Consider the following 26,244-nt stretch of genomic DNA (forward strand, 5'->3'; position numbering starts at 1 on the left):
AACATTTTATATGTCAATAGTACATTGGTCAAATTAAGAAACCAACACTGGGCCAGGCATGATGGCATGCACCTGTAGTCCCAGCTACTTGGGAGGCTGAGGCAGGAGGATCACTTGAGCTCAGGAGTTTGAGGTTGCTGTGAGCTAGGCTAACACCATGGCACTCTAGCCTGGGCAACAGAGACTCTGTCTCCAAAAAAGAAAAAAAACGAAAGAAAAGAAACCAATACTGGTGCATTATGATGAACTAAGCTCCAGACTTTATTTGGATTTGATTTTTCCATTGATGTATTCTTTCTGTTCTGGGATCCAACCCAGGGGACCAAACTGCTTTAGTTGTCATCTCTCCTCAGTCTCCCCTGGTCTGAAAGAGTTTCACAGTCTTTCTTTGTTTTTGATAACCTTCACAGTCTTGAGAATTACTGGCCAGAGTATCCTGTAAAACAGTGGTCCCCAACCTATGGTTAGTTATATAATTATTTCATTATATTTTGCAATGTACTAATAATAGAAATAAAGTGCACAATAAATGTAATGCGCTTGAATTATTCTGAAACCACCCCCCTCCTTGGTTCATGGAAAAAAATTGTCTTCTATGAAAATGGTCCCTAGTGCCAAGAAGATTGGGGACCACTGCAGTGTAAAATATTCTCCAACCTGCATTTGCCTGATGTTTTTCTCATGATTAGATTGGAGTTATGGATTTTTTATAAGAAATTCATAGAGATGAAGTACTTCTCACCTAATCATATCAGGGGTACCTGATATTAAATATTAGCAGGATATCACTGGTGAGCTTAACCTTGATCATTTGGTTAAGTAGTAGTATTTGCCAGTTTTCTCCACTCCAAAGTTACTATTTTTTCCTTTTTGTACTGTATTCTTTTTTTTTTTTTTTTTTTTTTTTTGAGACAGAGTCTCGCTTTGTTGCCTAGGCTAGAGTGAGTGCCATGGCGTCAGCCTTGCTCACAGTAACCTCAATCTTCTGGCTCAAGCAATCCTTCTGCCTCAGCCTCCCAAGTAGCTGGGACTACAGGCATGCGCCACCATGCCCGGCTATTTTATATATATATCAGTTGGCCAATTAATTTCTTTCTATTTTTTATTTATAGTAGAGACGGGGTCTCGCTCTTGCTCAGGCTGGTTTTGAACTCCTGACCTTGAGCAATCCGCCTGCCTCGGCCTCCCAGAGAGCTAGGATTACAGGCATGAGCCACCACGCCCGGCCTTACTGTATTCTTTAGAGTCAAGCAAATCTAGCAAGTCATTTAGTCTAGCCCATTCTCAAGGAGGGAAGGGGTGTTAAGTTCCACCTTCTGGAGGGTGAAGTATCTACATAAATTATTTGGAAATCTTCTGTAAGTGTTGTCTCTTCTTGATTTGTTTATTCATTCAATTATTTATTTATATCAGTGTTATGGGTTGAGTTGTATCCTCCAAAGGAAGATACACTGAAGTCCTAAACCCCTGTAGTTCAAAATGTGACCTTATTTGGAAATAGGGTCTTTGCAGACTTAACCAAGTTAAGATAAGGTCATTAGGTAAACCTTAATCCAATATGATTTGTGTTCTTATAAAAAGGAGAAATTTGGACAGAAACTCACAGAGGGAGTACCATATGAAGACAGCCACACAATATCAGAGGCAGAGATTGAACCAAAGCAACTGCAAGGCAAGGAATTCCAAGGATTACCAGCCATCACAGGAAGCTGGGAAGAGGCAGGGAAGGAGTCTTTCCTGAGTCTCAGAGGTAGCAAGGCCCTGCTGACACCTAGATTTTGGACTTTTGGCCTTCAGAACTGTGACCATAAATTTCTGTTGTTTTAAGCCACAAAATTTATGGTGCTTTCTTATGGCAGCCCTAGAAAACCAATACAGTCAATATGCACTCACATATATTTATTTTATACCTTGAGTTATAATCCAATAGTAAGTAATTTATTTTGTTGCTCAAATTGTTTCAGCCTTGGCCATTGGGAACTCTATTTGGTTGGTTCCTTTGTCCCTTTGATATGGCCCCATCCTTTTGTTTTTTGAGCACTTCCTTACCTTCTAGTACTACAAGATGTTCTAGATCATCTTGTATTTTCCCTGCCCTAGCCCCAGAACTGGCTATTTCTCCAAGGAATGGAGAAACATTCACCCTTTTATTAGAGAATGGTATTTATTTATTTATTTATTTATTTTTAATGAATAATTGATTATCCAAGTTCTTGCTTTTCTAAGAGACAAAACCAAAGAAGAGTGTTTTGAGTGCAGGCACAAACACATATATACACCCATCTACTACATGGTACCTCTAAACTTATGACTATAGAATTTTTATTTGAAAAAAAGATCTTGAAACTTTTGCCCCAGAGTATGTGGGAACTTTCTTTTATGCATCCCAACAACCCCTGATATCAGATAATGAAAACTGAGTATAGTCATGTTCCTTAACTCCATATAGCAACAGCAGAATAGTACAAGTCAGCTGTGCAAGAGAAAGAGCCAGGAATTCTTTTGCACTACAGCATAACCAAGAATGGGGAATAGAGAATGGTATTTAGAAACCAAGATCTGGGTGCTAGGTATGCTCACTGCTATTAGAGTGTCATTACTTTTAGGCTCTCTCAGTGAACAGGGTTAGGTAATATATGTATGTATACACACATTCTATAAGTGTTTCTCTATCTATCTATCTATATATGTATTAAACTAAATATGAGTTCACACTGATATCTCTGGCTCTAACCCAGAGTTCATTCTAGCCTTCCATAACTTCTCTCTGACAATGAGAAACCTGGCTCCCAACATCCATGTATTATTTGCTCAACCCAATACAGATATAGAGCAGTTTCAAAATTTTTAAGCCAAACCCTAATGAGAAACAAATTCAAACAAAATCAACATTGTAAGAGTACAATGTTGATGTAGAGTGTATCATTCTTTTTATCTTTAGCTTTTGACATTTTCCAGTCAAAACAGTTTTCCAAAGTTACTTAGGTCAAAGCCTTTTTTTCTCACCCCATTCAATGTCATAGATATGTAACATGATTAGATTAATTTGTCAGTCTACATTCTATCCCAGAATACCCTGGCATCCCGGCTGATTTTTTAAGGTGTTTATTAAATATATGTTAGATGGACAAATATTAATGCTAAGTTCCCCAGGAACACAATTCTCCCTAATTTGTGTCCATATCTTCCAGTTACATCTACATAAATAGGTGCTCTATGAATCCATCGAATGACTGAATATACTTCTAGTCATTTAATTGCACAAAAGCAAGTCCCAGATCCCCAGCTGCTGCCTTTTGTTCACTAATGATTCCCAGCTCCCAACCATCTGGCTGACTCTGGCCCAGTCAAGAAAAGTCGTCTGTTCCCTTCCCAGCTCTCATTTCTCTGACATCACTGGGCGTCTGGTAGAACACACATGCATGCACCACACTGTCCTGCTTCCCTGCCTCTTTACCTTCATGTCTGTTACACAAACATGTGTTTTCCTCTCTTCAGCCCTACCCATCTCTTCTCCCAAACGCTATTATAAAGCCATTGACAGTTTCTAGTCCAAATACCATTTTTCAAAGTTCTCAGGGCTTCCCTGGGAAGCCCTTTTTGATTTATCCTAAGAGTAGGTAGGTTTCCCTCTCCTAGTGAACCCTGGCCACACTTTGGGCCTCTCAGGCTCTTTGGCAAGAAAATGACAAAGAAAAAAGAGAGAAAGTGCTGAAGGGGAGATAGGGCCAACAGACCTCCTGGGGTGGGCTGGGCTAGCTCAGAAGTCCAGGAGAAACAGAGCCCTCAGAAGAGTTGGGGTGCTCCCGTCACCTCTCACCCCTCCCCCAAGACCACCTTTGCTCCCACCAAAAACATCAATATTTCCTTGTGTCAATTCTAAACTTACATGGGCTGGAATCTGGGGGCACAGAAATAAAGAAGGTGTGGGGCCTCTGTTCTCAAAACACTCCCAATCTAACTGGAAAAATAAAGCACAAGAAAAGAAGCAAAAATTGGCTGGGAACAGTGGCTCACGCCTGTAATTCTAGCACTCTGGGAGACCCAGGTGGGAGGATTGCTTGAGGTCAGGAGTTCGAGACCAGCCTGAGCAAGTGTGAGACCCCCATCTCTACTAAAAATAGAAAAAATTAGCCCGGTTGGTGGCACATGTCTGTAGTCCCAGTTACTCAGGAGGCTGAGGCAGGAGGATTCCTTGAGCTCAGGAGTTTGAGGTTGCTGTGAGCTAGGCTAACACAACGGCACTCACTCTAGCCCAGGTGACAGAGTGAGACTTTTTCTCAAATAAATACATTAATTAAAAAAAAAAGAAGAAGAGAAAACACAAAATAGCAACTCAATAATGTGGATGAATTCAGAGGAAGGAAACGCCTCAACTGGCCAAGCAGGTGGGGAAGAGGTTGCAGAATTTAGTTTGTAGTGAGTGGAGTGAGGGGAGGGTTTAGTCCCTGGGAGCTGAAAGCCTGGAGTCCGGAGGAAGAAATTACCTCCTCGCAGCAATTATGCCTCATCTTCACTTCCCCTTAGCCCAGTTCAGTACCCAAGATGGGAAACCGCAGCGGGGTTCTGGGGAAGGCAGTTCCACCAGCTGGCGAAATCGGAATTGGAGTGTGTTCACAGGGCCATTGTCTGCAGGGCTCTGAGTGCCAGATGGAGCACAGGGCCTGTGGAGGCAGGAGGACATGCAATACCCACCATGGCCTTGAGGAGGAGAGTCACAGGGATCAGGACCGTGTTTCAGCAGGACCAGTTTGGAGGGCGTGTGTGGGACAGATGGCAGAAAACAGGCTGGAGACCAGCTGAGGTTCCCACAACAGTTCCCATCAGGCCCATGCCAGACTTAGGCCATGTCATCATGTCACTGATCTTCCTCTCTGGGTCTCTCTTTCTGTGGACAGAATTGCCACCACTTCTCTCCTCAGACTTAAAGCTGAATAGGGTCCAGGCAGGCCCCTTTCTTTATCCTTTGTTCTCAAAATGAAGTCAGCACTTGGAGGTGCCCTGGATCTGGAAGGCTGAGTGTGAGAGATGCCAAGCCTAGGGATCAGTAGCACAGAGGGTAACTCGGAAGAGGAGGAGGAAGTCCCAGCAGAGTTTATTTATAGAAAAACCTAAGTAACAGCCCAAGTTATTTAGCCTTTTCTCAGCCCTGGCAGCAGCTTCTCAGCAAACTTCTCATGCAGAAGCCAGACAGAATCCCAAAGGTTTCTGCCTTGGCCCGTGCTCCAGCCTGAGTGCCCACCATGTGCTTCAGATCTCTGCTCTGAGTGCTGAGCAGAGGGCATTCCAGAGAGAGGAAAAGCAGCATTCAAGAGTCACAGTCTGCAAAAAGGAGATCGTCGAGATCCCCCGCACTGGTGGGCATGCATTACTGGACATCCATGCTGGAGGGATGGGGGAAAAGGGAAGTACAGTGATGGGGTGGTGGGTGCTATACTGGGTTGTGCAACCGAGCTGGCTGTGACTCGAGGGAGGAACTGGGCTGGGCAAGTGGAAGCCAGGAGCAGAGCAGGGGAATCTGTAGAAGTGAGGCTGTGGGAGGGGGAAAGGATCGAGAAAGGAGTGGCAGATGTTAGAAGCTAGCAGAGTATTGGGCTTTTTCTGCAAGGTAACCTATAAAGAAGGAGCACAAGCATCTTTAAGCCACACCGGGATGCTGTGAGGAACACAGCCATCTCTTCCCACATCCTGACTTCCCGCAGGCTTTTCTGTTTTATTCAGGAGCACCAAGCTGGAGTTCAGGAGAAAGACCCTAGCCAGAACCCTGTGCAGGGCAAAAATAAATAGTGATAAAGGTTTGGGAGACTGGAACCAAGCTCCCCACCCAGGGTCAGAGCTTGGGGCCAGGGGTGGAAGACCGTAGGTAGAGGAAAGCTGCCCCACAATCCCCCTCCTCCCTGCTGGTCCAATCTGCATCAGTATATCAGGGCAACAGGGAAACACTGCTCTGTAAATGCGGGTCCAGGTGTCCGAGAGTAGCCTGTGGGTAGAGACAGTGCTGAGAGGGAGAGTCATTTTATTTTGTATTTACCTAAAAGTTCAGGAAGCCCTTGCTGACATTCTTGCTTGGGGGCCCAGAATTTAAACTTAGTCACTGCCCAGAGCCCTTGTTTTAGGAAAGAATGAGATGGCCGGTTGCATAACCTGCAGCTGGGCGGGAGTGGGTTGCCGAAGGAAACAGTCTCTCTTCCTCCCTTTTGCAAGGAGTGCTGGGGAAGCAGGTGGGCAGCAGTTGAGGCAGACCCTTGGAGTTAAGGCGGACAAGTGGGCAGACTGAAACACCCAGACCAGTCCCTCTCCGAAGGCCCCTGGGCACTTCATTTTTCAACATTCTCATGAATGCAGAAAACCCAACAGATGGCTGGGGGAGAAGGGGATGGAAGAGGGGAAAGGAGAGGAATAGAGGAGCAGACTGACCTGAAGGGTAGGCTTGTGTGTGTGGAGGTCTGTTCTCTGGCTACTATCCCCAAGAGCATGCAGAATATAGGCTCCTCTAACATTTGTCCCACTCCATAGTTTCAGCTACCTAATTCTCCCCTTTTCCTCCCTCCCAGGCGTTCGGCCAGTTCTCTCCCTGTGCATTCAGCCCCTCTCCAATGCTTCCAGACTCAACATGCCCCATCACAATGTTAGGGTTTCCCACAGTTCATTCAGGGTGTATTCCCCTTCCCCCTTTCAGCCTCTGCTTCCCCAACCCATTCTATCATCTTATGCCAGTTTGGCATCCCTCACACCCTTTTCCCCATGGCCACATTTCAGGGATAAGTTCTCTTGCTCCTTTCAGTTTGGCCCCTCCTCTCCTCTGGGTTGGTCTTCTTCTCCCACCAGCAGTAGGTTCTCCCACGACCCCATCATCCCTCATCTCCATCTTTTCTCTGTCTCTACACATTCATCCACATCCCTCTTGGGAACACCCATCCCTTCTCTGCTCCCTTTTAGATCCCATCTTCCCACTCCCCACAGGAGCCCCTGCCTGTCCTTCATCTTCCTACACGCGCACAAAGTGCCTATCACTCCCGTCCTCCCCTTCCTCCACCCCTCCCCACCCTCCATTCCCTCCAGCCAGCTGTACGGCTCCCAAATTCCGGGCTAGATTCCCAGGAACAAAGCAAGAAAAATCAGAGCAATTTGGGAAGTAAACAGAAACTGGGAAGGGAGGGGAGAGAGAAGAGTGGGGAGGACGCAGGTGGGGGGGTGCTCTCCAGTCCCACCCAGTTTAGGGAATGCCCCTGCCTTCTCCACCCCCCCCCCTTCACCTGGCTCTTAAAGGGCCGGGCCCCAGACCGGCGGGTACTTAAGGCAGAGGGGCCGCGGCGGGCAGCAGCTGCGCTACAACTGCTCGGGAGGAGCGGACGGGGCAAAAATCCTGACCATGACCCCCCACAGGCTGCTGCCGCCACTGCTGCTGCTGCTAACTCTGCTGCTCGCTGCCAGCCCAGGAGGCGCTTTGGCGCGGTGCCCAGGCTGCGGGCAGGGGGTGCAGGCGGGCTGTCCAGGGGGCTGCGTGGAGGAGGAGGATGGGGGACCGCCAGAGGAGGGCTGTGCAGAAGCTGAGGGCTGTGTCAGGAGAGAGGGGCAGCAGTGCGGGGTCTACACCCCGAACTGCGCCCCAGGACTGCAGTGCCAGCCGCCCAAGGACGACAAGGCGCCGTTGCGGGCGCTGCTGCTGGGCCGAGGCAGCTGCAGCCGGCCCCGCGCGCCCGCGGGTGAGTCCGCGTCCCGCCCCTGCCCCGCCCACGTGGGGCCCGCATCTCCCGAGCTGGGTGACCCTGCAAGCCCCGGGGTCCTGCCGGAGATGCTTCCTACTCCCCGACCTGGGGGGCATCTTGGAGGTGGGGAAGGGGCAAGCAGCAGGAAGCTGCTAGGAGGGTGGCGTGTGGCTAGGGGACCTGGGGAGAAAGGTGTCTGAGCTCTCCGCCTTCTTTTTTGATCCCTCTATTTATTTTCTCTAGAGGGAGCAGACGAGGGAGGGGGAATGGAGGGTTTTCGGGCATCCCATGTGCCCCTGCAGGCCCAGCTCCTTCAACCCTAGATGCTCAAGCTGGAGAAAGGACCCAAATGTTGTTCCCAGCTTCTGCTTGGATAAGGAGGGAAGAGAACCCCAGACGTCCAAATTCTGCACAGGCTGAGAAATGTCTCCTTCTGTCCTCTTAATACCAGTGTGCGAAGCACCTGAACAGAAGAGGTCTAGGATCGAAGATGCCCCAAATCCAGAGTTGTATTAGACTTGACTAGGGACAGAGGGCAGGCACTGCGTTGGCCCAGGGGGAGGGAGAAAGAGGTGGGAAAACAGGGAATCTGCCAAATCAGGGTTAGATTTAAACCTGCTCAGAACCCTTCACCCACCTACCCCACCCTACTGCAGTGAGGAGAATGCAAGCTGAGTCACTGGGTGGGTGGGACAGAAGTGAATCAGCACCCAAAAGATGGGGGGTTGGGGCAGCAGGGAGATGAGGAGGGCAGGAAATGCAAACTGCCCCTATCCCAGTCGAATCTGAGCTTCTAGTTTCTTCCATCACAAGGGATGGAAAATTAACTTGGTGTTTCTTTCAGTTCCAAATGCCTGAGTGCAGGCTTCTAGGGGTCCTTCTAGAAGAGGTGGTCGGGTGGGAGAAGGCAGTGTGGATCATGGTCATGACTGGGTAGTAAATGGAGGGAACTCAGAACAAGATCTGAGGTGGGTGGGGTACCCTGAGGGAGAAGGGTCACACTCAGGATTACAGAGGAAATGGCTCTCCATTGCAAGAAGCAGTTACTTGGGAGCTTGTCTTTGGACATGGAGGGAGAAAGAGGACCTCTTCAGGGGTTCCAATATCTAATTTTATAGCTGGGACAAATTCCAAGCAGTACATGCTCCCCTCCCTGCCTTTTCTTAGCCTTGACTTATTTCCTCACCCCTTCCCAGTCCTGAGCTCTCCTCAGGCCCCCCAGGAACTTTCTCCAGAGCCAAGAGCAACCTGCCAGTTGGAAGCCCCTCATCCCCTGCACCTTTGCAACCTGCCCTCAGCCCATCCTGGTTAAGAGTTGAATCCACATGCTCCTGGGACCACAAAGTTGACCTGGCCTGAGCCACAGGGGACCAGAGGGAGAGGTCCCCACTGCAGTGCCCCAAAAGTAACCACATCTCAGGCCTGGGGAGGTGGGCTGAGTCACAGCAGGGTCACAGCAGGGACATGCATTCCACTTAGGTCCCTGTTGACCCCTTCCTACATCGTTGTTCTACTGCCCCATCTTCCTGGCTTGGTGCACCCCCTTCTGGTCTCTGGTGGAACAGCCATGTCTTCTCAGTGGAAGCCCAAAGCCTTGCAGTAACTTATAGTACTTTGAATTTGTTCTTGGCTTTTGCTTTCCAAAATGCTTCTCCCTTATAAGCCTTAAAATTATACTGGGGACTATTAGGGAATATTGTCAGGAAAAGTCATAGAACTATTTGTCAGAGAAAGAAACTAAGGCCAGCATACGGTAACAGCGGAGCCAGGTTCTAACTCCCAACACTTTTCTCCCCATCCATAAGGCCCCTTCTGTCTCCCACATCAATGGGTAGTGGTGAGAGGGCCCCTCTCCACGTGGCTCTGACCATTGGCGTCTGCCTGATTTCTGACCCCTTCTTTTCCCATTCTTCCTGGGGTTGTAGAGGAGAATCGCAAGGACAGTAAGCCCCAGGCAGAGAATGCCCGCCCACAGGACGTGACCCGCAGAGACCCACAGAGGAATCCAGGGACCTCTACCACCCCAGCCCGGCCCAGTTCTGGGAGTGTCCAGGACTCTGAGATGGTGCGTTTGGGGCAGGAGGGGTGGGGAGCCCTGGAGACTTCCATCTGAGATTTCTCCCTTGGGCTTGGAGAGGTCTCTGGTGCCGGCCCTAGGAGCCTGGCTGGTGGGACCAGTGGGCAATGCAGGGGAGCTGGGCTGGAGTGGTCCTGAGCTGCCTGCTCTCCCTCCCCAGGGCCCATGCCGGAGACACCTGGAGTCAGTGCTGCAGCAACTCCAGACCGAGGTCTACCGAGGGGCTCACACCCTCTATGTGCCTAACTGTGACCATCGAGGCTTCTACCGGAAGCGGCAGGTGAGACTCTGCATCTTTTCCCCTTGCTCCAGCATGAGGTTCCCATGGGGATGGGGGGGGTTTTACAAAGTTGCATAAATAAGACACTTCCCCTGTCTTTAAGGATCTTCCAACTTTAGGACCCACACAGACAAAGAATAACCAAGCACACATTGTAGTAGAGGACTTAAAGGACCTAGGGAATGGACTAGCTCAGCGGCTGTCAAACTTGAGGCATCAGCATGGCCTGGAGGGCTTGTGGACCTGGGACAGCCTACTGGCTGAGCCCTACCTGCAGTATCCCATTCAGTAGATCTGGGGTGGGGCCTGAGAATTTGCATTTCTAACAGGCTCCCTAGTGGTGCTGGTGCTGTTGGTTTGGGAACAGCACTTAGAAAACTCCTGTTCTGGGCTAGCAGAATGCACACAATTTATTGGGAGCCAAGGAAAGGGAGCCTAGTGGGCCTCACTGTCCTGAGAGAACTCCCTGATGCTCGTGCATCTTCAGCCCCAGGAGTCCCCGCCCTTCTCCTGCTGGAAGCCTCTGTCTGGCCCCTGATCTGTGTGCCTCTCTCCCCAGTGCCGCTCCTCCCAGGGCCAGCGCCGAGGACCCTGCTGGTGTGTGGATCGGATGGGCCAGCCCCTGGCAGGGTCTCCAGATGGCGAAGGAAGCTCCCCCTGCCCCACCGGGAGTAGTGGCTGAAGCTGGTGGGTGAGAGGGGCTGCAGGGCCACTAGCAGGAGCATGAGGCCGTCAACTTGGGTTATTTGTGGAGTGATGACTAACGCAGGGGCTCTGAGCCTCACAATCCACTTTCGGGCCCTGACCCCTTGCCCCCTCACATCTGGTTGGAGAGATTGTTGGTGTTGGTTTGGGGTGTTAATAAAGCTGTGTTGGGGGTCTCTCTGGCTTATGTCTCTGTGTCTACCTCTCACAGTTCAGGAGCCCCTGGTCCTCTCTCTGCCCCCATTGCAGCCCACCCACGCATTCTCCCTTTCCTGGGAACTACCTTCAGTTCTTCCCGCTGTACTTGGAACATGGGAGACAGCCACTGACAGAGCCTTCGAGCCCTCAAGCCTCACCCAGCTACCCACGGGGAGTTGGGGGGATGGGGGGAATCACTGAGATCGTGGCCTCAATCTGTTGTGACCTTGTTTCTAACACTGATCTTTGGACACAAGGGGAGGGGAAGGATTAATAGTTAATCGCTAGCAGGAACCCAGCAAAGAGGAACTCTCAAAGCCCTTACTCTTCTGTTACTTCCTTACTAAAACAGGAAGGAAATTGTTATTTATATGTGAGCTCATCCCATGGCCCTGAACCATGTGAGTTTACGTGGACTGCCTCTTCTTGTGCTAACAATAACCTTGGGAGTTAGGGATTTTGCCCTATTTTTCAGAGGAGGAAACTGTGTCTTCAAAAGTTTGGATCACTCGCCTGAAATCATGCAGCCAGTAAATAATAGAGGAAGGTTCATTCCTGGTTCTTCTGTGTGTGACAATACCTGGCAATCCTTAGGTGCTGAATAAGTGTTTGTTTACTCTCCTGTCTGCCTACATGCTAACCCCAGCAGTGTCAGGAAGAGGTGACTTTCAGGACACTGGCACCCAGCATTTCCTGGAGGGGCCCCACCACCATGAGTATCAGGGGTGCAACCCCATGAGAAGTTACTGCATGCATACAATCACACTCCTGTGGTCTAAGGGAGTGGAATGCACTGGTACATGAAGATGTTCTGGCTCCTCCCTGACCGCCAGCCTGTTGGGGAGCGATGGAAGGCTAGCCGTGCTGGTTTAGCCTCAGAGAGGCAAAGTTCCCCTCCCCATGCACAGTCACCATTCCTGTGGGAGGGACAGCACACTTGAAGCCAGGAGTCTGGGCGGTGATTGGGGTGTTAGAGGGATGCAACTCTTCCTGCGACAGACAGCAGAGCAGAGCCTATACCTGAGAAGCTGCCCTCCGGATCAGATAACCTATCGCGCTCCAGGAGGCCCTCTCCTCCTGAAAGGACTTTAGTCTTTGGAGCTGCCAGCTGAGCTGAGTGAGATAGGAGCTGAGCAGGGCAGGGCAGGCTGGGAAGGAAAGGAGGGAACCCAGGCAAGGGCTGCCTGCTGCCCACTCAAGAGCCACATCATGGAGCCCAGGGGGCGCCATTTGAGGAAGAGAGACGGACCAAAAGGGGAGCAGGAGGAGCGACGCTCTGGAGAAGGTAAGCCACCCTCTGGGAGTACAGAGGCTCAAGAGGGGTTGGGGAGAGATGCATTTGTTGAGGGGATGCTCCTGCTGTCTAATATCAATCCTTCCTGCTGTCCTGGGAGGTCAAGGAAGGCAGACCCCGGCCCTGCCCCAAGCCACCCAGTTGAGAGATGGAGGAGAAAGGGGCTATTGAGAGCTGTGGCCTTACCTTATCTTTCTGATCCTTTAACCCCAGAGGGTGAACAGAGCAGCTTCCTGTTCCCTGGGCAGTTTCTAGTCTTGTCATCAGGCCCCTTGCTTGTTAATGGCCTCTGCACTCCCTACAAAAGCAACTCCCCTTCTAGTTGCTCACCCACGACACTAGATATTGGTGGGTTGGGGCGGGGTAGGGGAAAGGCTGCTGAGCATTCAGAGAGCATGTCCATCCTGGACAGAGGATGCCTCTGAGTCTGCACAAAGCGGCAGAACACTAACTGGTCCCCCTTGAGTGTGTCTTTTGCTCCCTCCTCCTAGGAAATGCTGAGATGCACAGAGCCCCAGACTTGGTGCAATGGTCCCAACATATGGAGGTAAGGGAGGGACATCAGAGGTCAGAGGTCAAGATGGAGAGGTCCTGGGGTGGTGGGAGGCAGGGCTAAGGACTGGCTTGGTGATAAAGATGATTTGTTCTTTTTTTTTTTTTTTTTTGAGACAGAGTCTCGCTTTGTTGTCCAGGCTATAGTGAGTGCCGTGGCGTCAGCCTAGCTCACAGCAACCTCAAACTCCTGGGCTCAAGCAATCCTTCTGCCTCAGCCTCCCGAGTTGCTGGGACTACAGGCACGAGCCACCATGCCCGGCTAATTTTTTATATATATATATTAGTTGGCCAATTGATTTCTTTCTATTTTTATAGTAGAGACGGGGTCTCGCTCAGGCTGGTTTTGAACTCCTGACCTTGAGCAATCCGCCCGCCTCGGCCTCCCAGAGTGCTAGGATTACAAGCGTGAGCCACCGCGCCCGGCCTAAGATGATTTGTTCTTGAGTTCAAAGATCAGGGTAGAATTCAGGCTTAAGATGGCGGGTTCAAAGCACAAGTCCTCAGGTCAGGGACTAAGTCAGCTAGTGATCAGTCTTCCTGTTCGTGGGGCTAGTGGTCAGGGGTAAGAGAGTGAGGATCAGAGGTGACGTGGCTGGAATTCGAACGCCGAGAGTGGAAGCCTTGCTCCTGCTGCCATTCCTTGGTCCTCACTGCTGCCCTGGGAAGCCAGAAGATCAATTCCTGGGGAACCTGTGGGAAGGAACCATGGCTTGTTCATCTTTTTGTGCCTAGCACATAGCACTGTGCCTGGTACAGAGGGAAGCTCAGTAAATGTTTGGTGAATGAAAGGATGACTGACTGCATGGAGGGACAGTGGGCCCTGCCCTGGCTTTGTCCTGTAGGCTGTGAAGACACAGTTGCTGGAGCAAGCTCAGGGACAGCTGACAGAGCTGCTGGACCGGGTCATATGGGAGGCGGTACAATCTTATCCCCAACAAGGCAGGCCTCTGCCCTCCACTCCCGTAGATTCCTTGAGCAGGTGAGTCTGAGGGGCCAGGGGGCTGGGGAACGGCTGCAGCCAGCCCCTCCATAGCAAGGATCATAGACCATAGCCACCATCTTATGCATTCTTTACCAGCCTTGGCATGACCCTGACTTCAGCCTTCCCTCTTCTCCCCATAGTATCTTGTCATCCCGACATAGGCCTCCACCTTCTGGGCCATGCTCTGCCCTGGCCCTGACCTTCCCCTACTACTGCCCTTGGTTCCCAAGTATTGACCTTCTGCATGGCCCTGCCCTCTCCCCACTGCCTTCTTCCTTCCTGGCCTAACTCTGAACAAATGTCTCAATTCAGGACCCGGGAGCCACCCCTGGGGAAACGGAAAGTTTTCATCATCCGCAAGTCCCTGCTTGAGTAAGTCAGGGGTGAGGACAGGGCACAGGAAGAAAAGAAAAGGCTTCAGCTGAGGAGCCAGGTCACCTCATTTCCCGTCCCTGGGCTCCATGTGGTTTGTGGGGAGGACTTGGAGATGGTTTCTAAGGTTCCTTTTCCCCCATTTGCCCTGGGCATGGCCGTGGAAGAAAGCCCACCAGGAGAAGTCCCAGCTACATGCCAGCCTTTAGCTGGCAGGTCCAGATCACTAGGCTCCATGTCCTCAAGTGCACAGACCCTGAGCCAGTTCGCGTGACTCGGGACTCTCCCAGACTGACCTTCAGGTCCCTGTCCCTCTAGTGAGCTGATGGAAGTACAGCACTTCCGCACCATCTACCACATGTTCATCGCCGGCCTGTGTGTCTTCATCATCAGCACGCTGGCCATCGACTTCATCGATGAGGGCAGGTAGGCCCCCTCCCACCTGGGATAGGCACCCCAATCTGGTCAGGTGCTCTGGGTCCCCAGTGACCCACATTGCTTCCAACAACCTTCCCACCTAAAACTGTCTCTAGGACCCCTTCCCTTGGCAGCCTTGGATGGCCCTTGGTCTGCCTCCCGGAGCCAGACACTCTGGTGACACCATGCTCCCTCTCAGAAACTTCTCAGTGAGAACCTTGCCCTGAGGCAGATGCACACACATGCGCACCCACGCACCTTCCTGTCCAAGTCAGTTCTAGTCAACTCAAGTAACAGCCACTGAGCACCTACTGAGTACCAGCCCTGGGGGCCAGTGAGCAGGGCAGACCCCATCCCTGTCTGTGAGGTACTCCAGAGAAGCCGACATGCACACAAGTGCATTGGTGGATTGTTCTTCCCACAGAGCACCCCTGCAACTCTGAGGATGAGCTTCAGAGGGCGGTCTGCCCCTGGGGGTCTGTATTCTCGTGTCCCCTGACCTCACCCTAAGTCAGCCTTATAAAGCAGCAAAAAGAAGAAGACCAAGAATCTGAAAGTTCAGCAATAGTACTTCCTTTTGGTAAAATTTTTATTGTCCATTATCCAAGTTTTATAAGGATGAAATCTCAGTGAAAAGTTCAAATACACTTAATATTTTAATATTTTTTTTTTAATATTTTTTTTTTTTTTGAGACAGAGTCTCACTTTGTTGCCCAGGCTAGAGTGAGTGCCGTGACGTCAGCCTGGCTCACAGCAACCTCAATCTCCGGGGCTAAGCGATCCTATTGCCTCAGCCTCCTGAGTAGCTGGGACTACAGGCATGCGCCACCATGCCCGGCTAATTTTTTGTATATATATTTTTAGTTGGTCAATTAATTTATTTCTATTTTTGGTAGAGACGGGGTCTCGCTCAGGCTGGTTTTGAACTCCTGACCTTGAGCAATCCGCCCGCCTCGGCCTCCCAAAGTGCTAGGATTACAGGCGTGAGCCACCACGCCCGGCCCAAATACACTTTTTACCATAAAATTACAGTCCTCCTTGCCCACGCCCTCAGTCCCAGACCTCTCCCCAGAGGTGACCATTTTGTACAGTTTTGAGTTTCCTTCCAGAGCATTTTTCATGCATTGACATCCATATGTATATAAGCACCAAAGAGATGTCCGTTGTGGGGCTTTTACATAAATAAAATGCTGTACCTATTATTTTGTAATTTGTTTCTACTCCCTAATAATCTCTCTTAGGAATCTTTCCATTTTAACAACCGCAGAGTATAGAGGTGCCAGATTTTGTTCATCTAGTCTTCCATTAATGGACATTTAGGTTGTTTCCAACTTTTCCCTTTCACAAACCATACACTCTTAACCTAGGCAAACAAAACTCTGAACAATCTGCATCCTAATTAGCTCAAGTCTACAGCTATAGACACTCCAAAGGAACAAAACTAAGGAAAATCAAAGTCTAAATACCTCATACCTAACACTTGTGGTACACACAGAGTACTGAGCCCTCCTGCAACACCGTGAAATTCAGAGGCCTCTACAGGTTACTTACAGTCAAAACCCATTCCATGACTAAGTCTTCTCTGACAGCACCAGGTTCCAGAAGCCCTGGGCCACAGAGGTGCCATCTTGAACACCTCCAGGGATACGTAGCTCACAACCTGATCAAAATACCTCAGTTTATTTTCCAGCAGCTCTGATTGAAGAGTAAGGGGACAAGGAAAGGCTACACTTTTGTCCACTTTGTCTCTCTTTTCCCACTGCAAGGCTGGTGCTGGAGTTTGACCTACTGATCTTCAGCTTCGGACAGCTGCCCCTGGCGCTGGTGACGTGGGTCCCCATGTTCCTGTCCACACTGCTGGTGCCCTACCAGGCCCTGCGGCTGTGGGCGAGGGCGGGGCCCCGGGGCGCCGCCGGGGCGTTGGGGGCGGGCCTGGGCTGCTTGCTGCTGGCCGCCCACACAGCGGTGCTCTGCGCCCTGCCGCTCCACGTGGCGGTGGCGCACCAGCTCCCGCCCGCCTCGCGCTGCGTCCTGGTCTTTGAGCAGGTGAGGGGTGAGCGCCACTGGGACAAGAGGGAACAGGCAGGCCATCCCCGCAGGGGCCGCTCTCAAAGAGCAGAAGCGCGTTTGGTAGAGAATTGGCAGGGGGAACTAGTGACGAGGGGCAGAGTCTGCTGTGAGGGACCTGGGGGAACCTGCAGCCTCTAAGGAACAGTAAACGAAAGAGGCGCCACTTCACCACTTCGCAAACATAGTCTGACGCCGCAGTCACAGTCACACAGGCTTGGCTGAGTGAAGACTCCGGCCAGGCCTCTCCTGTCCCCCTAAGTTTCCCCTTCATCCCAGCGGCGCACTGTTAGGCTATAAGGCGATCCGACCACACGGATTCAACACTGGCATGTCTCTCTGTGGTGCATAAGAGCACAGAGCGGTTAAGTGATTGGCCCAAAGCCACTTGGCCTCCCTTCCACTCCACCTCAGGTCAGGCTCTTGATGAAGAGCTACTCCTTCCTGAGAGAGGCTGTGCCTGGGACCCTTCGTGCCAGAGGAGGTGAGTCGGGCAACTGGCCCTCTTGCGAACTCGGTCCACTGGGCTGGTTGCATGAAGCCAGCTGTTGCAGGATCCTTATAAAAACCCTGCACTTCAGCTTCTTGTTTATCCATGGAGGAAAATTGATTTAAATATTTTTTTAAATTTTCAAATAGGAAAAAAATAATATAATAAGAGAAAAAAAATTTATAAAAAAAATAAATAAAAGCCCTGCCCTCCCCAGTGCCACCTTGCCCAACAGGACACAACTCTGGCCTCCCACTAGGCTCTGTGGGTCATTAGGCATTCTCAGGTCCCATCTCTGAGAGATGGCCTTTCTGCTATCCAGGACTTCTGGCATTTTCCTATTTCCAGGCCCCACCTGAAAAGATCCAGTGTATGAGAACTTCATAGAGGCATACCTCAGAGCTATTGTGGGTTTGGTTTTAGACCACTGGAATAAAACAAATCATGAATTTCTGGGGTTCTCAGTGTATTAAGAGTTATGTTTATACTATACTGTATGTAGTCTATGAAGTGTGCAACGGCATGTGTCTAAAAACACAATGCACTGGGCAGTGTGGTGGCTCAAGACTGTTATCCTAGCACTCTGGGAGGCCAAGGCGGGTGAATCACTCAAGGTCAGGAGTTCGAAACCAGCCTGAGCAAGAGTGAGACCCTGTCTTTACTCAAAATAGAAAGAAATTAATTGGCCAACTAAAAATACGTAGAAAAAATTATTTGGATGGGAGAAAAAATTAGCCAGGCATGGTGGCACATGCCTGTAGTCCCAGCTACTCGGGAGGCTGAGGCAGAAGGATCACTTGAGCCCAGGAGTTTGAGGTTGCTGTGTGCTAGGCTGATGCCACGGTGGCACTCTAGCCTGGGCAACAGAGTGAGACTCTGCCTCAAAAAACAAAAACAAAAACCCCACTGTACATACCTTAATTAAAAAAACCTTATTGTTAAAAATGCTGATGATTTTCTGAGCCTTCAGTGAGGGTCTAACCTTGATGTTGATGGCTGCTAACTGATCAGGGTGGCAGTTATTGAAGTTTGGGGTGGCTGTAGCAGTTTCTTAAAATAAGACAATGAAGTTTGTCACATTGATTGACTCTTCTTTTCACGAAAGATTTCTCTGTAGCATGTGATGCTGTGTGATAGTATTTTGCCCACAGTAGAACTTTTTTCAAAATTGGAGTCAGTCCTCGCAAACCCTGCCATTGCTTTATCGACTAAGTTTATATAATATTCTGAAGCCTTTGATGTCACTTCAACAGTGTTCACAGTATTTTCACAAGGAGTGGATTGCATCTCAAAAAACCACTTTCTTTGCTCATTCATAGGAAACAACTCCTCATCCATTAAAGTTTTATCACAAGATTGTAGCAATTCAGTCACTCCTTTAGGCTCCACTTCTAATTCCAGTTCTCTTGCTATTAATATTTCTAACACATTTGCAGTTATTTTCTCCACTGAAGTCTTCATCCCCTCAAAGTCATCCGTAAGGGTTGGAATCAACTTCTTCCAAATTCCTATTGACGTTGATATTTTGACTTTCTCTCATGAATCATGAATGTTCTTAATGGAATCTAGAATGATGAATTCCTTCCAGAGGTTTTCAATTGATTTGGCCCAGATCCATCAGCGTAATCACTATCTATGGCAGCTATAGCCTTACAGAATGTATTTCTTAAATAATAAGATTTTTTTGGCCGGGCGTGGTGGCTCACACTTGTAATCCTAGCACTCTGGGAGGCCGAGGCCGGTGGATTACTCGAGGTCAGGAGTTCAAAACCAGCCTGAGCAAGAGTGAGATCCCATCTCTACTATAAATAGAAAGAAATTAATTGGCCAACTAATATATATAGAAAAAATTAGCCGGGCATGGTGGTGCATGCCTGTAGTCCCAGCTATGTAGGAGGCTGAGGCAGCAGGATTGCTTGAGCCCAGGAGATTGAGGTTGCTGTGAGCTAGGCTGATGCCATGGCACTCATTCTAGCCTGGGCAACAAAGGGAGACTCTGTCTCAAAATAAATAAATAATAAGTTGTTTTAATTTTTTTTGAGACAGAGTCTCACTGTTGCCCAGGCTAGAGTGCCGTGGCGTCAGCCTAGCTCGCAGCAACCTCAAACTCCTGGGCTCAGGCAATCCTCCTGCCTCAGCCTCCCAAGTAGCTGGGACTACAGGCATGCGCCACCATGCCTGGCTAATTTTTTTCTATATATTTTTAGTTGGCCAATTAATTTTTTTCTATTTTTAGTAGAGATGGTGTCTCGCTCTTGCTCAGGCTGGTTTCAAACTCCTGACCTTGAGCGATCCTCCCACCTCAGCCTCCCAGAGAGCTAGGATTATAGGCGTGAGCCACCTCGCCCGGCCAACAGTGGGTTTAAAATATTTAGTAAACTATACTGTAAACAGATGTGCTGTCATCAGACTCTGTTCTATTGGTAAAGCACAGGCAAAGTAGCATGATTCTTAAGGGCTCTAGCATTTTTTGGATGAAAAATGAGCATTGGCTCCAACTTAAAGTCATCAGCTGCGTTAGTCCCTAACAAGAGAGTCAATCTGTCCTTTGACACATTTTTTTTTTTTTTTTTTTGAGACAGAGTCTCACTTTGTTGCCCAGGCTAGAGTGAATGCCGTGGTGTCAGCCTAGCTCACAGCAACCTCAATCTCCTGGGCTCAAGCGATCCTCCTGCCTCAGCCTCCAAAGTAGCTGGGACTACAGGCATGTGCCACCATGCCCGGCTAATTTTTTCTATATGTATCAGTTGGCTAATTAATTTCTTTCTGTTTATAGTAGAGATGGGGTCTCGCTCTTGCTCAGGCTGGTTTTGAACTCCTGACCTCGAGCAATCCTCCCGCCTTGGCTTCCCAGAGTGCTAGGATTACAGGCGTGAGCCACCGCGCCCGGCCTGGAGTAGCACTTTTAATTTACTCCAGGAACTTTTCCTTTGCATTCACAACTTAGCGAACTGTTTGGTGCAAGAGGCCTAGTTTTCAGCCTATCTTGGCTTTTTCTTTTCTTTCTCTCTTCCTTTATTTATTGATTTTTTTGTCAGCACAGAGGATTGAGTTCAACTTTATTTTTCATTTTTCCCCTCGCTTGGCTTTTGACATGCCTTCTTCACCAAGCTTAATCATTTCTAACTTTCGATTTGAAGTGAGAGATGTTTGACTATTCATTTTACTTGAACACTTAGATGCTATTATAAGGTTATTAATTGGCCTGATTTTAATATTGTTGTGTCTCTGGGAATAGGCAGGCCCAAAGAGAGGAGATAGAAGTGTCGGTCAGTGGAACAAAACACACACAACATTTATTAAGTTTATGGTCTTCTATGGATGTGGTGTGAGGCATCCTAAAACAATTACAATAGTAATACTAAAGATCACTGATCACAGATCACCATAACAGATATAATAATAATGAAAAAGTTTGAAATATTGTGAGATTATGAAAATGTGACACAGAGACATGTAGTGAGCAGGTGCTGTTGGGAAAATGGCACTGACAGACTTGCTCGATGCAGGGTTGCCAGACCTTCACTTTTTTAAAAAAGGCAATATCTGTGAAGCACAATAAAGCAAAGTGCAATAAAATGAGGTATGCCTGTATTGGGAAGTCAGGATAGAAGGGAAGGAGAATGGTTGTGGGCGCCAAGTGAGGCTCTGGCCACAGCAGGTCCTGCACTGGGAAATGGGGTGCCTAGAATGGAAGCAAAGAGGGATATTAAAGAGCAGGTTTGTTGCTTGCCCACTTGCCTCCCCCGGCCCGCATCCAGATCCTACATCCAGCGCCTCCTCCTCCCTCCACCTCTGTCCTATCCGTTTCTCCGCTCACCAATCCCACCACCCTTCCCCAGCAGCCTACCCACCTCTGCCCCTCCTGCTCCCTAATCCACCTGCTTATTCCTCCTCAGGTGAAGGGCCCCGGGCCCCCAGTTTCTCCAGCTACCTCTACTTCCTGTTCTGCCCCACACTCATCTACAGGGAGACTTATCCCAGGTAAGACCTCGCATCTCTTCCCCCAGTGCCCTGGCCCCAGGATCTTGCCTTCTGCTCTCCCTTCCCTGAGCACCTCGGTCTCACCTCAGGCACTGGCCACACCCTCAGGAAGCATCCCATAATAAAGGTGGGAAATAAGTGGCAAGTAGACTACTCCTTCTCATTGGGCAGCCCATGATGACACAAGGGTAACCAACTGTCCTGGTTTACCCAAGACTGTCCCAATTTTAGTACTGAAAATCTTACACATCCCAGGAATACTCTTCGTGGCTGGTCACCTGAGTTGTCACTCAAGCTAAAAATCCACTGGTCATCTCTGTTATGAAAAATCCAAAGTGTCCTAGACCCCACGTCCCCAAATAGTCCTCCCAGGCCTGAGGGATTGAAGGAGCTGTGGAGAGAGGCCCTGGAACCCATGCCGGCCTGAGGAGGGAACTGCATAAAAGGGTGAGAAACATATTATCCCCATTGCTGCTGCAGGACACCCAGCGTCAGGTGGAATTATGTGGCCAAGAACTTTGCCCAGGTCAGAAGATGGGGCAGAAGGGTGGACCACCTGTGACTCACGGTGGCTGAGGAGACATTGCTGGGAGTGAGGTGGGGGAGGCCTGGGAAGGAGGCGGGAGGGTGGTGCTAAGGGAAGAGGAGGCAGCTGCTGGGCCAGAGGTTGGGTCCCTCAGGCAGCTCCCAAAGGTGTGTGCCCCATCCCTCCCCAGGCCCTGGGCTGTGTGCTCTACGCCTGCTTCATCCTGGGTCGCCTCTGCGTTCCTGTCTTTGCCAACATGAGCCGAGAGCCCTTCAGCACCCGTGCCCTGGTGCTCTCTATCCTGCATGCCACATTGCCAGGTAAGTCCACCCAGGCAGGGCTAGGGAAGGCCTCGCTCTTCACCTTCCGTCAGTTTTAACACCTTCCCCCTCTGAAGCTTCCCTTCTATCTGTCCCCTCCTGTCAGTGCTCATTGCGTGATTTCAGTTCAGATTATTAGCCTACCCCCGTCCACATCAGCCTCCTAACCTATCTCCCTGGCACCCAAATCTTTCCTCTCCCATCTAGCCCTGACATTGCCACCCAGGCAAACTTCCCGACGACGAGTGACTCATTCCCTACCCTGCTTCAAAACCTCCAATGATTACCCATTGCTGGCACTTCTAGATAAGATTTGACTTTGGTCTGGCATTCGAGGCCTCTTCCCATGCAGCCCCAGCCTGTCTTCTCATCCCACCATGAGCCCTGAAAGACATGTACTTCCATGCCTCCAGGCCTATGCTCATACTGGTCCCTCAGCTTGGAATACCCTTTCTTTCTTTCTTTCTTTCTTTCTTTCTTTCTTTCTTTCTTTCTTTCTTTCTTTCTTTCTTTCTTTCTTTCTTTCTTTTCTCTCTCTCTCTCTCTCTCTCTCTCTCTCTCTCTCTCTCTCTCTTTCTTTCTTTCTTTCTTTCTTTCTTTCTTTCTTTCTTTCTTTTTTTTCTGAGACAGAGTCTCACTCTGTTGCCCAGGCTAGAGCGAGTGCGGTGGCGTCAGCCTAGCTCACAGCAACCTCAAGCAATCCTACTGCCTTAGCCTTCCGAGTAGCTGGGACTACAGGCATGCGCCACCATGCCCAGCTAATTTTTTCTATATATATATTAGTTGGCCAATTAATTTCTTTCTATTTATAATAGAGATGGGGTCTCGCTCTTGCTAAGGCTGGTTTCGAACTCCTGACCTTGAGCGATCCTCCCGCCTCAGCCTCTCAGAATGCTAGGATTTACAGGCGTGAGCCACCTCGCCCGGCCTGGAATACCCTTTCCACATTTTCCAGCTGTGGAATCTAGTTCCTTGGAGGCTCATGGCTGAGATGTCCCCTCCTCTGAGAAGCCTTCCTTTTCTAGCCATCAACTACCATGATGCACCCCTTGCCCTGCCACTCCCTAGCACATTGATGGCCACCATGCTTAGCTCCCATTACATTTGACCTTGCTACGTGGTTGGACACGTCTCTTTGTCTCTGTCTCTGTATCTCTGTCTCCAAACACTGTGAACTCCCGGTGGCTAGGGGCTATGAGATCCATCTTTGCATTCTCAACATCTGGCATAGAGTAGATGCCAAGTAAATGCACATGAGCAAATGGATGAATTAATGAATGCATGAATTTGTGAATGACTAATAGTGACTTGTAAGAGTTGGGGCCCTGGTTGCTGGGCAGGGGCTCCTCAGAGCCTAGATCAGGGCTACTGGGGGGTCCAGGTAGGGCCGTCTGACCTGCAGCCCCTTGTCCCCATACACCAGGCATCTTCATGCTGCTACTCATCTTCTTTGCCTTCCTCCATTGCTGGCTCAATGCCTTCGCAGAGATGCTACGATTTGGAGACCGAATGTTCTACCGGGTGAGGGCCTGGACCTGGGCCAGTTGGACGCTGGAGGCAGGGAGGGTTAGGGAGGGATCTGGGGAAGATGGTGGCTGTGTTGGGTGTTCCCTCAGCTGTGCTGCCCAGCTCCCACAGTGAGAAACGTGGTCCTCTAGGTGTGGTCATAGCGCTACCCTCCACCTCCCAACCAGCCAGGGCTAATTGCTTTTGTGGGAATGATACTATAGAATCTTCTTTTCCTGAGAGGGAGAGAAGGAGGGAGGACAGGGGCCCCAGGTCCTGAAGAGGGAGCTGGGACAGTGCCTGCTGTCTCTGTTCTGCCTTTCTGGAACACTGGGACAGGGTGCAGGCAGAGGGAGCAGCAGAGAGCAGTGGAGCCTGGGGTACTCACCTCCTTTCCCCGACCCCGACCCCACTCCCTCCCCAGGACTGGTGGAACTCAACGTCCTTCTCCAACTACTACCGTACTTGGAACGTGGTGGTCCATGACTGGCTGTACAGCTACGTGTATCAGGATGGGCTGTGGGTACGGGCTCTGCAGACCCTTCAGCCCCCACAGTTAATGGAAGCTCTCCCAGCCATCCTCTCCTTCCCTTCCTCTGCACCACCCACCTTTCCAGACCTAAGCGTCCTTTAGATTTCATCTGTCCTCATTCTACCCAGCCCAACAGGTGGGAAGTCCTTCTTACAGTCTTTCTTCCTTCTTTATCCTTAATTCCACCCCCTCCACAGGGCATTTCTCTCCTCCTTAGCCTTCTAAGGAACATGCATGTAGCAATTCTCAGTTACCAAGGTCTTTCACGTACATTAATCGGCACAGTAACCCTGAGAAGTAAGTATTATTACATTCTTATTTTAAAATTGCAGCTAAGGCCCAACGGGCCAATGAAATGCTCTTAGATAAGACCAATGTCAGCTCTTCTGACCCAGATCTCATATTCTTTCCATTGCACTACACTCCCTCCTGGCTTCCTTAAAGAGTGGGCTCTTCCTGGAGCTCAGGAAGACTCACTTCCCACTCCTCCCCTCACCCTGCCAGCTCCTGGGCGGCCGGGCCCGAGGGGCAGCCATGCTGGGCGTGTTCCTGGTCTCCGCGGTGGTCCATGAGTACATCTTCTGTTTCGTCCTGGGGTTCTTCTACCCCGTCATGCTGATGCTCTTCCTTGTCTTTGGAGGTGAGCTTGCCTCTGTGCCACTGGAGGGGAGCCATCCAGAGGGAGGAGGCCTGGGTCCTGCTCCTGAAGACCCCAGACTCATGGCAGAAGGCCAAACACCTAGGACCCAAGAGGAGGCTGCTGGGCTGGAGAGGTGGGGTGGGGAGGAAGGTAGCAAGCAGGTATCCCGGGGGGTGCAGGAGGAGGTTTCTGGTTGAAGAGCATTTGAGCAGGGCGCACATGGGGGAAAACAGAGGGGAGAAAACAGATGAGGTTGGGAGGTTCAGCGTGAGATCAGGATACTGAAGTGTGAACTGAGGAATCCTGGTTTTACATGAGCCACTGGACCTCCATGGGTTTCTGCAGCTGGGTTCAAGATCTTCCCCAGTGGACCCTTCCTGTTCCTTCTTTTCCTACTACCCTGGGATGGGAGGGAAGCCAGGGAGACAAGGCACGAGTATCTGCAGCTGGGGTGACAACCTTTCCTCCTGTGCCAGGGCTGCTGAACTTCACGATGCATGACCAGCACACGGGCCCAGCGTGGAATGTGCTGATGTGGACCTTCCTCTTTCTGGGCCAGGGCATCCAGGTCAGCCTGTACTGCCAGGAGTGGTATGCACGGCGGCACTGCCCCTTGCCTCAGGTAAGGGACCACAACCCTTGCCCAGCTCCCCCTCTGGGAGCACACACCCCCCTTCCCAACAGCCAGCCCCCTCTTGTTCCCCAATTCAACAGCCATGGTCAGGCACCAGGGCCTGGCTTGGGGGTGATGGGCTCCCATGTTTTGGATGCACAGAGTGGGTCGCCAAGAGTGACCTCATTCATAATTCACCCCTCTCTGGCTTAGACAACCTTCTGGGGGCTGGTGACACCTCGCTCTTGGTCCTGCCATACCTAGAGGTCAGGGCACCCTCACTGCACAGATGACACCATCAAGTACTTCTCTGCCTGCGAAGCCTGGACCAGAGCTCCTCTCTGCGTTCCCAAACATGGTTCTCAGTTGATGGGGCCTGCATGCCGGCCCCGGCCAGGGAATTGCAGGGTCTGAGGTCAGTGGACTTGTAGGTAGCTGAGCACATACTCAGCATGGGGGGAACTCCAGTCCCATCCCCACGGGTTGGGCACAAAATCGCCTCCCACCCTGTGACTGTCCAGACTTGGGGAGACTTGAGGGATCTTATAGATTTGGCAAATGTTGGGGGGGGGGACTCAGGAAAACTGTAGCCACCAAGGTTGAGAAGGGTTTTGTTCTTGACTTTGTACTCCTTCCAATATAGCAATAAACTCTTTATCTCCCTTTTTTTCCTTTGTTCATGCATTCATTCATTTGCTGAAGGCCCACTTTTTGACAGGTACTACTGGGGAAGGGGTGAGAATTTGGGGTGACATCCTGCCTTACCTTCTCCATGCCACACGCCTCTCCCTGGAACTCAACCTCTACCCTTCTCCCACCTCTTTTCTTTCTCCAGCTCACATTTCCATGCCCTTTGAATCCTTCTGCTCTGGCAACCTCTGGCACATTTTGAGAGGACACATAGCAGGCTCCCTTTCCTTTAGCAGATCCAGGAGAGGAACCTCCTGTACAGACCTGAGACACATAATTTTGTTTTG

At 50.3% G+C, this 26,244-nt stretch overlaps 2 protein-coding genes, 1 long non-coding RNA gene and 1 other non-coding gene across 5 annotated transcripts; 2 read left to right on the forward strand and 2 right to left on the reverse strand.

Moving 5' to 3' along the window:
• Nucleotides 1-250: 250 nt before the first annotated feature.
• LOC142873370 (uncharacterized) lies at nucleotides 251-12,535 on the reverse strand. The gene is made up of 3 exons (XR_012921444.1): nucleotides 12,450-12,535; nucleotides 4,488-4,664; nucleotides 251-436 (listed from the first exon to the last, which is right to left on the reverse strand). It is a non-coding gene; the product is annotated as an uncharacterized LOC142873370 (long non-coding RNA).
• On the reverse strand, nucleotides 2,427-2,568 carry LOC142873606 (small nucleolar RNA SNORA46). The gene has a single exon (XR_012921601.1). It is a non-coding gene; the product is annotated as a small nucleolar RNA SNORA46 (small nucleolar RNA).
• Nucleotides 7,229-10,947, forward strand: IGFBP6 (insulin like growth factor binding protein 6). The gene is made up of 4 exons (XM_012763344.2): nucleotides 7,229-7,706; nucleotides 9,635-9,774; nucleotides 9,947-10,066; nucleotides 10,626-10,947. The coding sequence occupies exons 1-4, from the start codon at nucleotides 7,373-7,375 to the stop codon at nucleotides 10,746-10,748; spliced, it is 717 nt and encodes a 238-aa protein (XP_012618798.1). The 5' UTR covers nucleotides 7,229-7,372; the 3' UTR covers nucleotides 10,749-10,947.
• SOAT2 (sterol O-acyltransferase 2) lies at nucleotides 11,051-25,934 on the forward strand. 2 transcript variants are annotated; one of them, XM_012763331.3, is made up of 15 exons: nucleotides 11,062-12,254; nucleotides 12,755-12,810; nucleotides 13,661-13,797; nucleotides 14,113-14,172; nucleotides 14,491-14,598; nucleotides 16,356-16,635; nucleotides 17,071-17,140; nucleotides 21,046-21,130; nucleotides 21,611-21,656; nucleotides 21,847-21,976; nucleotides 23,400-23,497; nucleotides 23,907-24,005; nucleotides 24,519-24,654; nucleotides 25,131-25,276; nucleotides 25,481-25,934. In XM_012763331.3, exons 1-15 carry the CDS (start codon nucleotides 12,179-12,181, stop codon nucleotides 25,529-25,531), a joined length of 1,578 nt encoding a protein of 525 aa, XP_012618785.2. In that variant the 5' UTR covers nucleotides 11,062-12,178; the 3' UTR covers nucleotides 25,532-25,934. The 2 variants fall into 2 exon arrangements, with proteins under 2 accessions (XP_075863408.1, XP_012618785.2); XM_076007293.1 differs by lacking the exon at nucleotides 23,907-24,005 and having other exon boundaries at nucleotides 11,051-12,254.
• Nucleotides 25,935-26,244: the final 310 nt, after the last annotated feature.

Source organism: Microcebus murinus, chromosome 10 (genome assembly GCF_040939455.1).
Source record: "Microcebus murinus isolate Inina chromosome 10, M.murinus_Inina_mat1.0, whole genome shotgun sequence".
In the NCBI taxonomy this organism is placed as follows: Eukaryota; Metazoa; Chordata; class Mammalia; order Primates; family Cheirogaleidae; genus Microcebus; species Microcebus murinus.

Excerpts from the sequence above, each read along its gene's own strand:
- IGFBP6 (XM_012763344.2), top strand. The coding sequence starts at position 7,373 with ATGACCCCCCACAGGCTGCTGCCGCCACTGCTGCTGCTGCTAACTCTG. Across the intron at positions 7,707-9,634 it reads CCGGCCCCGCGCGCCCGCGG|AGGAGAATCGCAAGGACAGT; the intron begins GTGAGTCCGCGT and ends CTGGGGTTGTAG. Across the intron at positions 9,775-9,946 it reads GTGTCCAGGACTCTGAGATG|GGCCCATGCCGGAGACACCT; the intron begins GTGCGTTTGGGG and ends CTCCCTCCCCAG.
- SOAT2 (XM_012763331.3), top strand. The coding sequence starts at position 12,179 with ATGGAGCCCAGGGGGCGCCATTTGAGGAAGAGAGACGGACCAAAAGGG. Across the intron at positions 17,141-21,045 it reads GACCCTTCGTGCCAGAGGAG|GTGAAGGGCCCCGGGCCCCC; the intron begins GTGAGTCGGGCA and ends ATTCCTCCTCAG. Across the intron at positions 25,277-25,480 it reads GGCACTGCCCCTTGCCTCAG|ACAACCTTCTGGGGGCTGGT; the intron begins GTAAGGGACCAC and ends TCTCTGGCTTAG.